At 41.1% G+C, this 15,098-nt stretch overlaps 1 protein-coding gene across 3 annotated transcripts in view; it reads right to left on the reverse strand.

Annotated features, from left to right (window-relative positions):
• Window positions 1-293: 293 nt before the first annotated feature.
• RAPGEF5 (Rap guanine nucleotide exchange factor 5) overlaps window positions 294-15,098 on the reverse strand; it is a 161,585-nt gene continuing 146,780 nt past the window's right edge. For all 3 annotated transcript variants that reach the window (XM_086742514.1, XM_086742515.1, XM_086742513.1), the window contains 4 exons: window positions 11,901-11,965; window positions 7,333-7,387; window positions 2,685-3,972; window positions 294-2,604 (listed from right to left, as the gene is read on the reverse strand). In XM_086742514.1, the coding sequence (XP_086598640.1) occupies window positions 3,854-3,972; window positions 7,333-7,387; window positions 11,901-11,965 (239 nt within the window). In that variant the 3' untranslated portion in view covers window positions 294-2,604; window positions 2,685-3,853. The remainder of the gene's footprint in view (window positions 2,605-2,684; window positions 3,973-7,332; window positions 7,388-11,900; window positions 11,966-15,098) is intronic.

Below are 15,098 nucleotides of genomic sequence, written 5' to 3' on the forward strand. Positions count from 1 at the left end.
CCTGTTAGACTGTGCCCTGATGATAAGGCACAGCTGAGACCCCATTAACCTCATCTCTGCTTCTGAAACTGCCTGGAATACATTGGTACTGGAAATCCCACCGACCAGAGATGAACAAGCAGCTCCGAATGGCGTCAGGCTCCTGAGCCTCTAACCGGGTGCACGCTGGTCTGCATCCACCTTGCAGACACAGGGAGGGTTTGTGGAAGTGAATGACTGGAAGTACGAGCATAAAATATCCCAGTTAGGAGCAATAAGTACATGTGATAGGCATGAAGGCACAGAGCCCAGACTTCATTAAGGTAGTTTTTATATTTTGAAAAGCAATATTAAAAAACACTGGAAAATGCAAGATAAATGTAACAGTTGCTTCTACAAGTTTTAACCTTGTATTGCTTGGCCATTTTGACATATAAATTATTGCTTACTAGCTCTCATAAATACACAACACAATAATATGTACAGAGGCAGACAAGCATGAAATAGGAAAACATTGGCAACATTGATTCTGGTAAATCAGATTATTTCATACATACCAGGTCTCATAACGGTGGATAACTACTAGCTGTAGTCCCTGAGAAGTTAGGTAAATACCTTGATTTGGGGTTTTCTATTTTATTACTTCTAATGCAAGCTGACAGCATTATGGCACTCAGAGAGAATGGAACAGGCAGGTGATCTTACCTCAGCTCACTGACTTCATCCCAGTATTTTTTAATAGTGTAATAAGATGACAATAAATAGGCTATGCAAATAAATATTACTCTTCTAAAATGTTTAGTATTTACACCTTTCTTTGTAATTTTACAGCAGCATGTCTTATTATTTCTGATAACATCTTTTTTTTTTTTATTGCCACTGTCATGCCAATGCAATTTGTTTCTATCCAAGATGGGGCTGGAATCAGAAGATGTGTCATAGAAGCACCTAAATTTGATGCAACAAAATCCCACATCAGAGGTATAAAGTGACCCACCTTCTTCCTTTGTTCTGTCTAACTACCCTCTTGTAGCTACTAAGGAAAATACGCAGAGTCTTTAACCCCAGGTGTGATTATGATAAACTGAAATTATAAGATTCATGGACTTTATCATATGTAACACAATTGCACTACTGAAGGATTTAAAAATCACACAGTATCACCAGTGCCAGACCTTGGCAGATGCTGTGTAGCATCCCTCTCTTTCACAGGGTTTATTTCTAAGTCATTCTCCCAACCACCACACCTTCAAACTGCTTGCCAGTCTGCAGCCCAGCTCTGCAGTGCTTCACCTGTTAAAGAAAGGCTCTGATGGGCCTTGTTTTAATTAGAAATATTAGCTACATATTTGCCTTTCCTTTAGGGTAACAGTTATAATATCCAGATTTTCAATGTGAAATTGATGCATCCAAGTTGGCCCCTCAGACCGGAAAGTTATATCCTAATTGCAAAGGCCACTAAGAAAACTAGTTTGTAAAGTTTTAAGCAGTAGCCTAGTTAGCCAAAACACAGATAACGAGGTTAATGTTGGCAATATGCCTTCAAACTGAGTTTATGCCAGCTGCAAGGGGTAGACAACACTTGATTTATATAAAATTACAAGGGTGCAGATACCCAGTACAGCTGGCTTGAAGCCTAATGGTACAAGTTAACTCATCCATCTATGTCAACCAGTTTAATTGGCAGAATGAGGAGCCTTCAAGATGGCTCTAGTGTGCTTTCAAACCAAAGCCTGAGCATAGAGTAATCTTTCTACTTCTGTTTTCTTTTTTTTTTTCTTTTTTTTTTTTCCTTTTCTTTCATTTCCCTGTCTTTTTTTTCTTCTTTGGCACTGCTGCTGCTTCAACAGTAGTAACTACCAAAAGAGCCAAATGCAGTGAACTGAAAAACAGGCCCACCTTCTCACCCTGAATATCTTCTCATTCTCCCCTTTCCCACAGATTTCAAGAGAGTAACTTGTGTACTAGACTGTTACACCGCATGAGCTAAAAGCACGCAGGCTGGTCTACATACAGTCTCCTAAAAATAATGCCACAGTAAAAAGATTTCACAAGGGGGAGCTCAAAAACCAGCAAACCACCCAGGTAATGCATCTAGAGGGGGGATTCAGGGAGTGCTGCAGCCACAGGAAGAACTGCAATAACACAAGCAGCAAATTGTATCTGGTTTGTGTTCTCACACTGCAAAAAGAAGCCACTGCAGCTAGTATCCTCATCTGAACAGTTTTGGTCTGTTTGCACGAAAGAATTATTTACAATATGTGCAGTCACATCTACAGAAGAACATAAGAAATTTTTACTCCATGGCCAGCAAGAGTTTATTTTTTTTCTTTTTACTGGGTAAAAAGAAGATTTTTTTTTCTTAAAAAAAAAAAAACCAAAACATATAGTATTTCATAATAACAAAGTACAAGCAAATACATATCTGAAACATCTGTTTCCTTTACAATAGATCTATACAATATTTCACAGATGGGAAAACCAAATGCATTCTACAGATTCTCCCACAGACTACTTGTTAAAGCCGCTTTTTAAAAATCCTTTTAAACCAGAGATAACACAATGACGAAGAGCATGCTACTTCAGTATTCCCACATTTCAGTAAAGGAGCATTTTCTTGGAAGTCTTCCTCATGTGGAAAACATACAATAGAGATGGGCAAGCAAATGCAATGTATCCTCCCTGCTCTGTCAAGGGACCGTAACTGTGAGTCAGTGCACAAACAGGAGCCAGACAGAGCAGCACACCACACATTGCCTGTGGCATTCACTGGATTATTTCAGGGCAACTTCTTAGCACTGAAAACCAAAGCTGTGCTGACGATGCTGCTTAGATGTAGGTCAACTGTAGACAAGACTTTAGAAATGCTGCCTCAGTACATGCCCAAAGTAGTACTTTTAAGTATAGGAAAATTGGCTAGGGAAAGGGCGTGAGAGGGTCAGGCGTACTCTTTTGCTCTTTAAAAACTAGAAGTGTGTGCAAGTTACGTAAAATTTTACCTGCTGAAAAGAATATTTGCTGGAGGTGAGTTAGGAATGCAGGTGGATCTAGGCATTGCCTCTGAATAGACACCAAGGATGCTATAATCCATGCAGAAAACAAAGCTCCTGCTATAATAATTTATAACATGTTAATTGCAGGAGCTGGTACTGTATCTGAGATAACTAAAAAGGAAAAAAATAACATGTTTTCAATGTTTCAATTGTGTCCATAAACTGCAACCAAAGTGGATTGGCTCTTACAGTGTTTTAGAAAGCAGATTCTTAAGGGGCTGTAACAGCATGAATTGTTTACTGCTGACCTCCACATCACAATGTACTCTTCAGTTTCACCTGGTGCGCTGTCTTTTTAGATTCCCATTCTTGGTTGTCCGCACTTATCTCAAATAAGATGCTCCAGTGGACTCAGGGGGGCTGCACAGATTGCACAGTATTTTTGGCAACAATACTTTGGCAGCCTTGGATTAGTGAGGTACATACTGTGGTGAACTGAGAATCAATTCCCTTGCGGCATGTTGCTTGTTGAATGTTTTGCTGACGCAACACGACGATTCCTTTCATTTTAATACTGGCAGAATCTGCATTGAAAGCTACACTGGACCAAACAATATTTTCACAGAAACCAAGCTCCTGAGCTCAAAGGACGCTGCTCCGCTCCCTCCTGTTCCGGTGACCAGCGGGGATGGCAACAAGCTTGCTCTGCAACTCTGTGAGTAGCTCCTTTGCTGGCTCTTGCCTGATTTTCCTGCGCATGTTGTGTGAGCTACTGATAAAACTCAGTAAACTGTTCTTATATAGGGAAGCAACATGCTTGGCATAAACATTCACTTAATTCAAAGTGCTGCAGTTACAAGGTTATACAAAGCTGTGTATGCTCACACTCGCGGCTCTATCCTGTGAGAAAGCTCAAACAGAGCTTGCTGGTTGTCAATGACATGCAGGTGATGGACGTATGGCTTCAGCTCATGATGCTCTTTTGAAGGAACTTCATTGCCTGCAAGACAGGAGAAAGGGGATGGATCAGAAAGCCATGCCTTGCCTGTTTCCCTGTCCTGTGGGTGACAAAGTCCTTGGTGTGCCAATCTGTCAGGTGCTAGACAGTCACAAAAAAGACAGTCAGCTGTCTGGACTTGCTGTTTAGGTACAACAGAAGAGATAACAGCTGGATACAGAAAAGGGGAGAAGAAAGAAAAAAAGCTGGCAAAAGCTGGGCGGCCAGCCTGCACAAAGGAAGGACAAGTTGATGGCAGGAAGCTGACTCTTCCTGAGTGGAAGATTTATTCCTGCTGGCAGTACAGGCAGTCTGTGCCCTGTAAGGGTGGCTCAAGGTTTCCTTTGTGCCGTTCTGGCAGCACAACAGGACCTTGAGCAGGGGTGGGTGACCCAGTCTGTAACTTTTAAGCAACCCTAACACAAGTACACAAGACAGCAGGCCCCCCAGTCATTTCCTTCAGAGCAGGTGAAAGGTGACAGTGCAGCAGACGTGTACAAAAGCTCTTCAAAGCTGCTCTGACAGGCCCCCGCGTTTTGATCTGTTATGCTTTTGATTTCTGATCTAGCAACAGAGACGAGAGTCATGCTGTCATTTCATGGGAGTTTACACAGCACGAGGAATTAGCTGTGTAACAGACAAAGTGAAGGGTGGCTTGAATAGCAGATGTTTTCTGTTAGAAGCTTTACGCCTGACATTGGCATGTGAGAACTCGCTGCCTGTGAAACCCTGCAGTGCGGCTGATGGCCAGCAGAAGTGGAAAAGGAAAAGCTATGCCTGTGGCCAGCAAGACAGGCAGAGAAAGTGACGCGATACTTTTCCCACAAGTTCCTGACTGCTGACAAACAAGTGAAGGTTGGAGAGGTCCGTTCAAGTCCATGTCCTCAAGGAATTTTTAGTAACATTACCATAAATTTAAAAAGAAAACCCCTCAAAATTCCCCGAACCAATTAGCTTAACTCACACCCTCCCTCCCCCTCCTTTGTTTCACCATCATCCTTTTCTCCACTCTCTCCAGCTACAAGAGAAGCTTTCCAGGAACCAACCATCCCACTTGTTTCTGAAGATCGCTATTTGATGCTGAATAGGTAACATGGGATGTCAATGCAGCCAGTTTTGCATGAGGCTGCTAACAGGGCTCCGGGCAGCTATTTTTAGGATCTATTTCTGAGCAGCTAACTGACTTGAGAAATGTGGGAGAGAACAGGACAATGTGATAAATTTGTGTTAGGATACAGACATGACGTTTCTGTTCTGAGGGAATAGGATCCCAGCAGCTGTGCTGAACGTACTGAAAAACATTTGTATTTCTCATTAACACTTGAAATGACAAGAGCTTGAATTATGTTATTTGTTCAGGCTGCTTTGCTTGGTTTTGGAAATGCTGTTATTTGTTTTCAGGATTTAGATATTATTAGTATTATTTCCATAACAAGGCAATTCAGTCTTGCTTGGAACCTAACAGTTTCTAATCCAGAAAGACTTTGGCCTGCAAGTTTAATACACATTATATCAGTTCATAAACAATAATAATATTTCTTACTTAGTTTTGTTTGATTTTTTCCCTATGTTGAGATGCCTGCTGCTCTTAGGCCTATCTGGGAATTGATGCAGTAGAAAGATTCACATTCCTCAGAGCAAAATAAGCCCACTAGAAAAGGAAACCGTCCATAAAGTCTCAATAAATATTCAGTGAATTCATTTCATGCCTAAACGAATTTCAGAAAAAAAAAAGTGCCTACAGGGATGTCTGTATAAGCTGCTTTTTAAATGCCAGCTTCACAATAAATCAAGTCTGTGGTAAAATAAAATAACAATCAAGTACTTCAAACTACTAGATTATATGATAAATCTCAGGTATTAACCTTGGATTTATGTTGTAACACTTACAAAACCACTCAGAGGAAAAAAAAAAAAAAGCAAAAACAAGATGAAAGATTTGCAAAGAAGCTGCAAAAAACACCCCCCACATTATTAAAAGGAAGCAGTGCTACACTTTATAATGCCAAATAAGAGACATTCTAACTTATAGAGACACGGTTTGGCTTAATCAATTTTTTCTTCAGTATCTGATTTAACAGAATAAAAGTAAATGGCATGTCCTTCTCCCTTTCCACCTCTCCCTCTCTATTCTATGTACGTATCTCTCTCTCTCTCTCTCTCTATATATCAAAATAACACAAGAACCATCACAGTAAACAGCCTTTGTTTAAAAAAAAAGACTGTACATACACAGAGTAATGCTATAGAGAAAATGTTAAGCAAAATTCTTAACAGTACCTATCATTCTGTAAGGTACATGTACTTATATACAAAATTATTATTATTTTTCTTTTTGTCAGAGTCCATGCTGATAGCTGCTGAAAATTCAGCTAGCAAAAAGAAACAATTCAAACTCTGTTCTTAACTTCTCCTTGGAAAAGAGGTTTTAGTGGCCTCAATAAATGACATGTTTAGTGGGTTTGGCTTAAAAACTCTAACCACTTCCTAAAGAAGTGTTGTGTTTGTCCCCTTCCTGTGTTTAACCTCTGTGCAAAGAATGAGAAATGCTGAGAAGGAGAAAAACACGGTTTGTCCTCTGTGAGCAGCAAAACAAAGCAAGATGGGTCTTCTGGCATGCTCCCATAGGGCTGGATTCTCTAGTGGCTAGTAAGCTGGAAACACCAGAAAAAAAAGCATGCAGCTTTCATGCAGCTGAGGCATTCGTAACTGTTCCCATCAGTGTAGATCCTCCAGCGTCTAAACCAGGCAAAGCTCTATTTGCAGGCTTTCCCTAGCAGAGGTACTAACACAACCTCCTCTTTTCTACCTAGTCAACTACTTTCATGAAACCCACAGGATCTTAGTATCTTCAAGACTTTTTGTGAAATGCTCTTAAAAATCCAAACTGTGAAAAAAAAACTGTGAAAAGCTACAATGATGAATACCATCTTTTAGCTGGCCTGGAAGCCAAGGCGGCTGAGAATCCATTACCAAAACATGTGAGATTAGCAGGAGACCAAAGTTATAGCTGGGAAAGTGAGAAACAGCAGCATACCCCAGAGGCCTGCATTAAGTGCAGCTGGCACAGATCTTACACAGGGTTTTGAAGAGGTGATAATTTTTCCAGTAAAATAATTTATTTTACAAAATTGAAGTTGTTTCGGCAAACATTTTGTAAAGTAAAACTTCATCCAGCTGTGGTTACTGCTATGTTGACCTTCCAACAATGACATCCCATCTTGCCAATTGGTTAAAAAATTGGCAACCACCTTTTGCTTCTGTAGTAAACCTGAGCAAGCGGAAAGAATGCAAAAAAACCCAACCCCTCAAGGCTGGGACACTGTACAAGGGCAAAATAAGTAGCAAGTCTTGGCTACTCACCAAACTGGTTATTTCTGCAATGTCTCAATGACCGAACAGTATCTGCAATCATGTGCTGCAAAGATAAGATATAGAACATCAGTGCAAAAACCAGAGATGGATTCTGTCATTAGAAAAGCATGAAAAAAAATCTCCTTGCCCTACACTGTGCAGCAAAAAGCAACTGCAGTAAGGTAGAAAATGAAGACAGCAGGAGAAAAACTTTGGTCTTTGTCTTAGTGATAATACATGATGAAACAGGGTTAGTCTAGAAGGTCCTTATTGATATCACACAGATTAAATGAGAACAACTCCCTAAGAGCCCATGGAAAGTGGTAATGAAAAATAGACAAATAATTTCTTATTTTTGTTCCTGTGACTTTTATTAAACTGAAAGCCTACAACAGGGAGGTCTTATGGAGTAGGTGGATGCTTCTGGGTCCTGCCCCTGGCTTTAGTGCATAATCCAGGGCATTCGGTAGTCTGCAACCTCGCCTTCTTTCTCCATGTGCTGTCTAATTAGACTGTAAGCCCCTTCGAGGCACAGACTTCACCTTAACGTATACTTATGTAATGCCTAGCACAATCAGCACCAGTATCAGTTAGGCAGTCTTCTGCAGTATGATAACCAACACAAAAATAACAATCCACAGCCTAAATGCTGCAGAGCAAACACCCTAACATCTCCACAGACACGTACCAAATAAGACTATGCTGTAGCTATACTATCTTAAGAAAAGCTGGTGCTAACAGGGATATTGGAAGTTTGCTTAGATCAAGCAGAGGACATAAATGGTTTAGAAGTTTGGTTTCTCACTCAGACTCAGGTCTTCAACTTATGAAAACTGGAATTATTCAGTGAGGTGTGCTCAGTTTCACTAGATGTCGCCCATAAAATTGTTGAAGCATTACTTTTTTCCTTTATTTGACTGCTTCTGTGGTATAAAGGTGAAAACATACTGAACTTGGCAACTCTTCACCAAATCTAGTAAATAATTAAAGCAAATTGCAGTTAGGAGCAATGATATAACAGCTCATGCAAACAGCTGATGTTCTTGTCACACCTCCCTCTTAAATAATCAGAGGTGGAAAGGATTAACTGACTTGAGATAGGTATGTTTAAGACCAGAATGACGTAAAACAGCTCATCTCTCCAGACCCAGACACTGGCTTACAAGGCTCCTCCACAGAAAAGCTTATCACAAGAAAAACAGCATGTTTCATGGAAACTTCATATTCTTTTCATCAGTGAATCAAAATATTTTTCTTGTTGCCCAATGTGCTTCATTTGCCATGAAATCATGCAGTCTCTTGTGCTGATGTCCTCACACTGATTATACCGAAGTTCTAATGAGGTATCACAGATTTCAATAGTGTGAGTCCTGGGAGAGCTGCAACTTCCACCAGTGCTGCTGCTGTGATGTTTTCTGGCTGATACCCTTTGAATCTGACTTTTAGAAAGGAGATCCCATTATCACACACACTGTCATTCTTTGCTGTTTCTCCTTTGTAGTCAGTGAGTGTGGGGGTCCATCCCAAGACTGGCTTCTGAAAGTGATGCCTTGGTGATGGAAAAACCTCTTCGTGTAACACTCTCTTAAAGCAGAATCCCAAATCTCCCTTCTTTAGTAGCCTAATGAGGCATTTCTCTCTGTCCATCTGCAATTCTCCTTCATCCAATTCTAATACAGAAAACCAGCCAATTCATCTGCAAAGCAAATGCTATTTCCTGACTGTTTAAACAGGTGCTTGCATACCGAGTAACACACATTTCTCTGGCCTTTCAGCCCAAGGGCTACCGAGCACTATCATTAGCCTTTAACTGGGGATAGCAAAAACTCAGGCTTGGGAGATGCACAGGTATTTGATGGGGGGTGGAGGCTGAGAACCTTCAGCTGCCTATACACGGTGCTTACAGCCGAAGGCACTAGGTAAGAAGGTGTTATCTAAAATGGTAATGGCCATTGACCTGTATTAGAGTTTGCTGGAGCATGGCTAAGACATGTCATTGCTAGATACAGGTGATGGCTGACTGGAGAAAAAACTGAAGAAGTCACATTTCAGTGAAGCAGCTCGGTAAATAACATGAAATGCAACAGTGTAAGGCTATATTTTCATTTATTCCTTAGATGTAGTTGAGGAAGTGGATATGGTACTAAATACTGATCAAACACTATCTTAGACTAGAGTTTACCAAACATGGAGCTAAATAAATCATTGCAATTCCTTGAACTTTTATTAAAACTGGGCAACATTCCTGAGACAACAGATAATTTAATTTTACTCTCTTTGCAGATTAACTATATTTTGAATTAACTTTGTCTTCACTGCAATCGCATCATGTTAAATCAAGTTCAGTCACAGTAGGATTGTTGTGGGTATGATGGTCTAAGAATATAAAGGAAACAGGGATTGTAGAGAGAGATAATATCTTTTATTAAACCAACTGATATAGTTGGAAAAAACAATGGTTCAGACTGACGAGTCCTCCTTCAGGTCAGGTGTTTAAGGCAGAATTGAGATATTTTAAAATACTGACCCAAATGGAGATATGAGAAACAATCCTTGCTTTGAAATTCTTCAGAAGAAATTCCATGCATTTATGACAGTAAGTTCCTTCCCCAAAGCAGTAATCTGCTACGGTAGAATAAATCTTTTCTTCTTTTTCTGCACCAGCAAATTTGCAGGTGAGGTTCAGTGGCTTGATCCAAACCAAGCAGGGTCAATGTCAATCTTAATTTTCCTCAGCAGAGGCCAGAAGGTGCTCAGCACACTACAAAACACCAAGGAAAATGTTCTTCCTTGGGACAAAGCCCTTATAATTAGAAAAGAAATATAAACTGATATATATGTGATCCTGTGTGATGCATCTTGTTAGTAAGTTCATGCCCATGGACTAAATACCTTAGACTCCAAATTAAGCTGTGTAACAAGTGTATTGCCTGAGTTTCCACTACACTCATATTTAAATCTCTCCTAAGCTCCCACTTCCTAAGCTTGCGCTGTTGCCTGCATTCACGTGTACACAGGGCTCCTGAGGGCGTGATCTGACTAATAATTTAGAGGAAGTGTCAGTTTGAAGAACCCTCACCCCACCACCATCACCTCAGACTCTCCCCTCTGCCATTCAAAATACCCATTATCTATTTGCATGGAAAAGGTGAAATCCTGGCTCACTGAAGTCAAATCAGCAAAGCTCTCACTGCCTCTGGAGACAGAATGGTGACAGCAAGGATAGAAAATCTTATGCAGCACAACCAGCATACATTAAACATCTACATGATTAAACAACAAACAGACTAACAAACTAACAAGGTCTGGCTAAGACCGCAACAAAATCAGATCCTACATATTCACTAAATAAATATACGGGCCAGTGAGAGGATTTTAGCAACAATTATTGTGCATCAAGAGCTAGTTTAATTTACATGTTAATTGGATGTACTTCCAAGAGGCAATGAAGAAGAACATGCTAATGAGTTTTATGCAAACACCTAAAGGTCAAACAGTTAATGGACTTGGGACAAGAAAACCTTTCATTAAATGCAAATCAGTGTTCTTGTAAACTCTGCAACAAGCAAAGGTACAGAAATCAAATGGAAAACACAAAAAGAGGAGCTCGGGTTCAAAAGTCAAAGTCTACATCTGCTTGCAAGTTGAAAGACAAGATACATTATGATAGGATGTGAAAATAAGTTCAACATCTGGTTCATGAATAACTCCATGCTTACACGCTCTTTCTCAAACAAGTGTAAACACACGGAGAAAACAGTTGTGAACAATTCACCAGGCACAGCCATCTGGACTGACAGTCCCGTGGCAAATCTAGAGCAACTGGGAAGAACATTTTGGTGTCTTGATCAAATACTCCAGGTCAACAAAAAAAAAAAAAATCAAAGTTTCTCCACTCCATCAGTGCTACAAAAATGTTATCGACAAAGAAACAAAATATGTAAATTGGAGAAATCAGACTTCTATCAGTAATATCATGCCAGAGTAGATGTCATGTGACGTTTAGAGTAGATGTGGCCAAAGATACTCAGTAAGTGCCCTTCTACAAAAAAGTTAGCATAGTGGTATTTAGAGTCAGTTTAATTCATATTTCAGGCATTATTTTCTTCATTATCTAACCTAGACCAAAAATTTTACTTTCATTTAAGACCCCTGGAACTAGCATACCAGTGGCAAGTGTTTAACTAGAGAAACCTTTGCTTTAGTGCCTTGAGAAAAAAAGGAAACATAATTCAGAGAAAGCTGAAGCAGGAGAACTTCACTGAGGAGAAACAGTCCAAGAAGTGGTGCAAAGGAGAGAAAACTGAGTTAGCTGTGTGGCACAGATGCTGGCCATCACTGGCGTAGCCATTCTACAAAGAATTGGGGGAGAAATGAGTGAGAAGAGAGAGGAGCACAGGAAAGGGGCAGGGGAGATAAACTATTCACTGTTTTGTCCTGTTTGCTCTTTTTTACCCCTGTTTACTTCTTCCTGATTCAGCCAGAAGAAAACCTTTTAGCCTTACAAGATAAGGAGGGGAAGGGGAAGAAGAGAATATGAATCTCTTTGAAAAACAGGAAAGACAAAATTAGCTTACCAGCTTTTCAAAATTAACGAGGTTATCCAGAAAAGTTTTGTTTCCTTCGTGGATGAATGTTACATCTGAAAAAAATAAAGGGAAAAGAATTATTTATCATAGCTTCCTTTGGTGTTTAATGTAAAGAAGTACAATGACTAAACAGCAACAGAAAGAAAAAAAAAAAAGATTAAAGCATGCAATTAAGGACTGACGCAATACCTTACAACAAGGGAACAAAAGCCTGGTATAATGACACACAGAGACTATCAGATAGCAACACTATGTACACATCCTAACAAGAAGATTTTCAAGTGGGAGCACAGATTTCTTATTAAACCCAGTCTGTGTTACTTTTGGAGTGCGTATCACACAGAGGAGGGCTGGGAGCAGGCGGTGGCATCCATGCAGAGGGATGGCCCTGCACAGCATGCCTGCTCTCCACACCCTGCGGCACCAATCCAGCCACGCTGCCTACGGCCTGTGCCTAGGCTGGGGCTCGCCGGTCCCTGAGCCCAAAGCTCCATGGGGCCAGAGCCACCAGATGCTGGACTTGGCTCTGACACCCCTTCATTTCTCTCTGTGGGACACAATGACTCTGAAGTCCCCTGCAGAGACCCAGGCTACAGCCGGGGAAATCAAACACAGGCGATCAAACTAAAGTTCAAAGCCTTGAAATAAGTATTATGGCTAGGGGAAAACACTTTTACATGGTGTTACTGGAAAGAATTTGCAAAGGCAACAAAAAGGTCAGTGAGAGGAAAAGGAAAAGGTCTATATTTGGCTCCAGGAAGGGAACCGAACACAGTGTAATAAACTGGGCAGAGGGGAATATCAGGCAAAAAACAAACGTTGCTAAGTTAAGATTACCATTAAAACAATAACTTGAGGTCATTTTCTCCATTTTTCTAAGGCATATTAGGGTACAAAGCAGACCTATCGTGGTCATGAAGTACCAAGGACATGGACAGATTCCCCATGGGGACTGAAGCTCTGCCTCAGACAGTGAATCCTCTGGGTCACTGACAATACTACCAGGAGCACCATCACCACGACCTGCTATTCGCTCTCTCCTGGATGTGCGAGTACTCAGGAGCACCAGGAGGGCACAGCACTATCGTAATGAGATAAGACTCTGATACTACGACTTCTTAAAATTCACAGCTGAGTCGGCCAGCGGGCAAATGGCACACAGTTAACAGCTAATGTCTCCCTCTGAGCAGAGGTGCCAGCCTCCAACTCACCAGTCTAACTGTGCATCTCAACATTTCTCCTGTGCTCTCTAGGACTCCCTCTGATGCCTAGTCACCCTAGTTTCAGGGGATTTTAGGACCAGGAACCTACAGCTGACACTGGGGGATGCTTTGTCACCCACTCCCATCTACCTTCATCCTTCCTCAAAACAGCCAACCTGATTTATTTCCTTTTGTTTCAGACTCACTCTGTGCCTGAGGGGCATTTGGTAATTGCTTAGAATGGAAATGTTAATGGCTTCATGTGCTGGTGGAAACCTGGGGCCCCCCACGAGGGGTGATGGAGAGCTTCTGTGCCCCCAGGGACACTGGGCTGGGGTCTGCCTGGGGCAGGCAAGATCCCAGCCTGGGCAAGCAGGATGCCAGCCCGGCCACACCAGGTCCAGCCTGCACTCCTGAGCAAATGGGGCAAGCACGGCAGACACCGGGGATGCCTCCAGTACCTCTCTGCCCCTGGGCAGGAGCCTAAAAATCAGGGGGAAAGGAGGGAGTGGTACCCTCTACATCTCCTCTGCTGGGTTGCTTTGGGTCACCCAGGGGAAGGGACTGGGAAAGGACACGGCTTCAGGACACAGGCATTACTCATCTCTATATCAATGCAGTTAAAAATCAGTTATGTCCAGTAAAGAACTTCTATTGGAAGCAGAAATTTCCACACAGCTTTTTCTAAGTCAATGACAGCAGTGTGTGTATCTCTGAGGGCAGAAGGAACAGAAATTTGCTTTGCGGCCAACAACTAAGAGTCTAGATAAATTCAGCGGAGCAGAAAATTGCATCTGAGCTAGGTTGTAAGGGTACATCATAGTATTTTATTACACATTTGAAAAATCTGCCTGATTTTCAAAAGCTTTGTCTGTGTGCTGTAAGAGAGCTCCGCATTTAAATTTAATTAACTTTTAAAGGACACTCTAAAGTTATTTTTCAAAATTAAAGAAAGGTTATTAATGATTTCGGTTTTTTCTTGAAATTACTTTTGTTCCTCTTCTGTTGAAATACAGTAATTTGTCGAGTTACTAATTATTTTATGCTATTCATGTGTATTTTCTTGGTCTTGGAAATAACGTTAATACAAACATGCCTGACATGGAATGAAGTCCTGCATCTGCGCAACACTTTGGGAATTACCAGCCTTGCCAAAATCTCCTTAGGGATCACTGTACTGAAGAAGATTACTGTGTTATTTTGCAAAGTCCCCTTGCTATCTCCAATACATTAGAGACATGAATCCTTCTTATCTGCATGTTCTTATACACCACATTGTAGTGCTGCACAAACATAATTGCTACAGGTTACTTGTTTATGTTTGCTGCCTTTGTTTGCAGGCAAGACATACCCAAGAACATTTTAAAAACATTGATTTTGAAGCCCTGATAATTATATCCATCTGAATTAGTACAAACTCCTTTGATGTGTACAAAGAGGGGAAGTGCCTGATGGCTCCCAAACTGTCACCAACTGATCTGGAGAACTGTCTTCAAATATTTTATACTCACAGAAGCAGCAGGTTGGAATAAACAGCCTAAACAGAACACTTTTGGAATACTCAAAGGAATAATCAAATGAATTTGCCATGATCCAAGACAAGGCAATTAATAATTAACGACTCCAAGACAATGGAATATTTGAAATACCTGCCACTTAACTAGCTGCCCAGCTCACTGCGTTAAGCAAGTTATTTTAAATATTTATTTATTTATTTATTTAATAATGAGATGTTATTTATCTCTTTCAGACCTATAAAAGACTTGATAATCCTCTCCTCTCAGGACAGACAGATGGGTAGGTTCTGCCTTCAGGATGACACCAGGTAATTTCACCCGGCGAGGCAGGGCAAGCACCTCAGAACTGCACCATGGCCCAGGCTGCTTCTGCGGGTGCACCCAGTGCAGCTGGATGGCCCTGCTCAGGGGCCTGCTCAAGGTCTCACTTCTCCACAGAAGAGGATGTGGCCAAAGCAACGGCAAAC

Source organism: Chlamydotis macqueenii, chromosome 2 (assembly GCF_036417535.1).
Source record: "Chlamydotis macqueenii isolate bChlMac1 chromosome 2, bChlMac1.mat, whole genome shotgun sequence".
NCBI lineage: Eukaryota > Metazoa > Chordata > Aves > Otidiformes > Otididae > Chlamydotis > Chlamydotis macqueenii.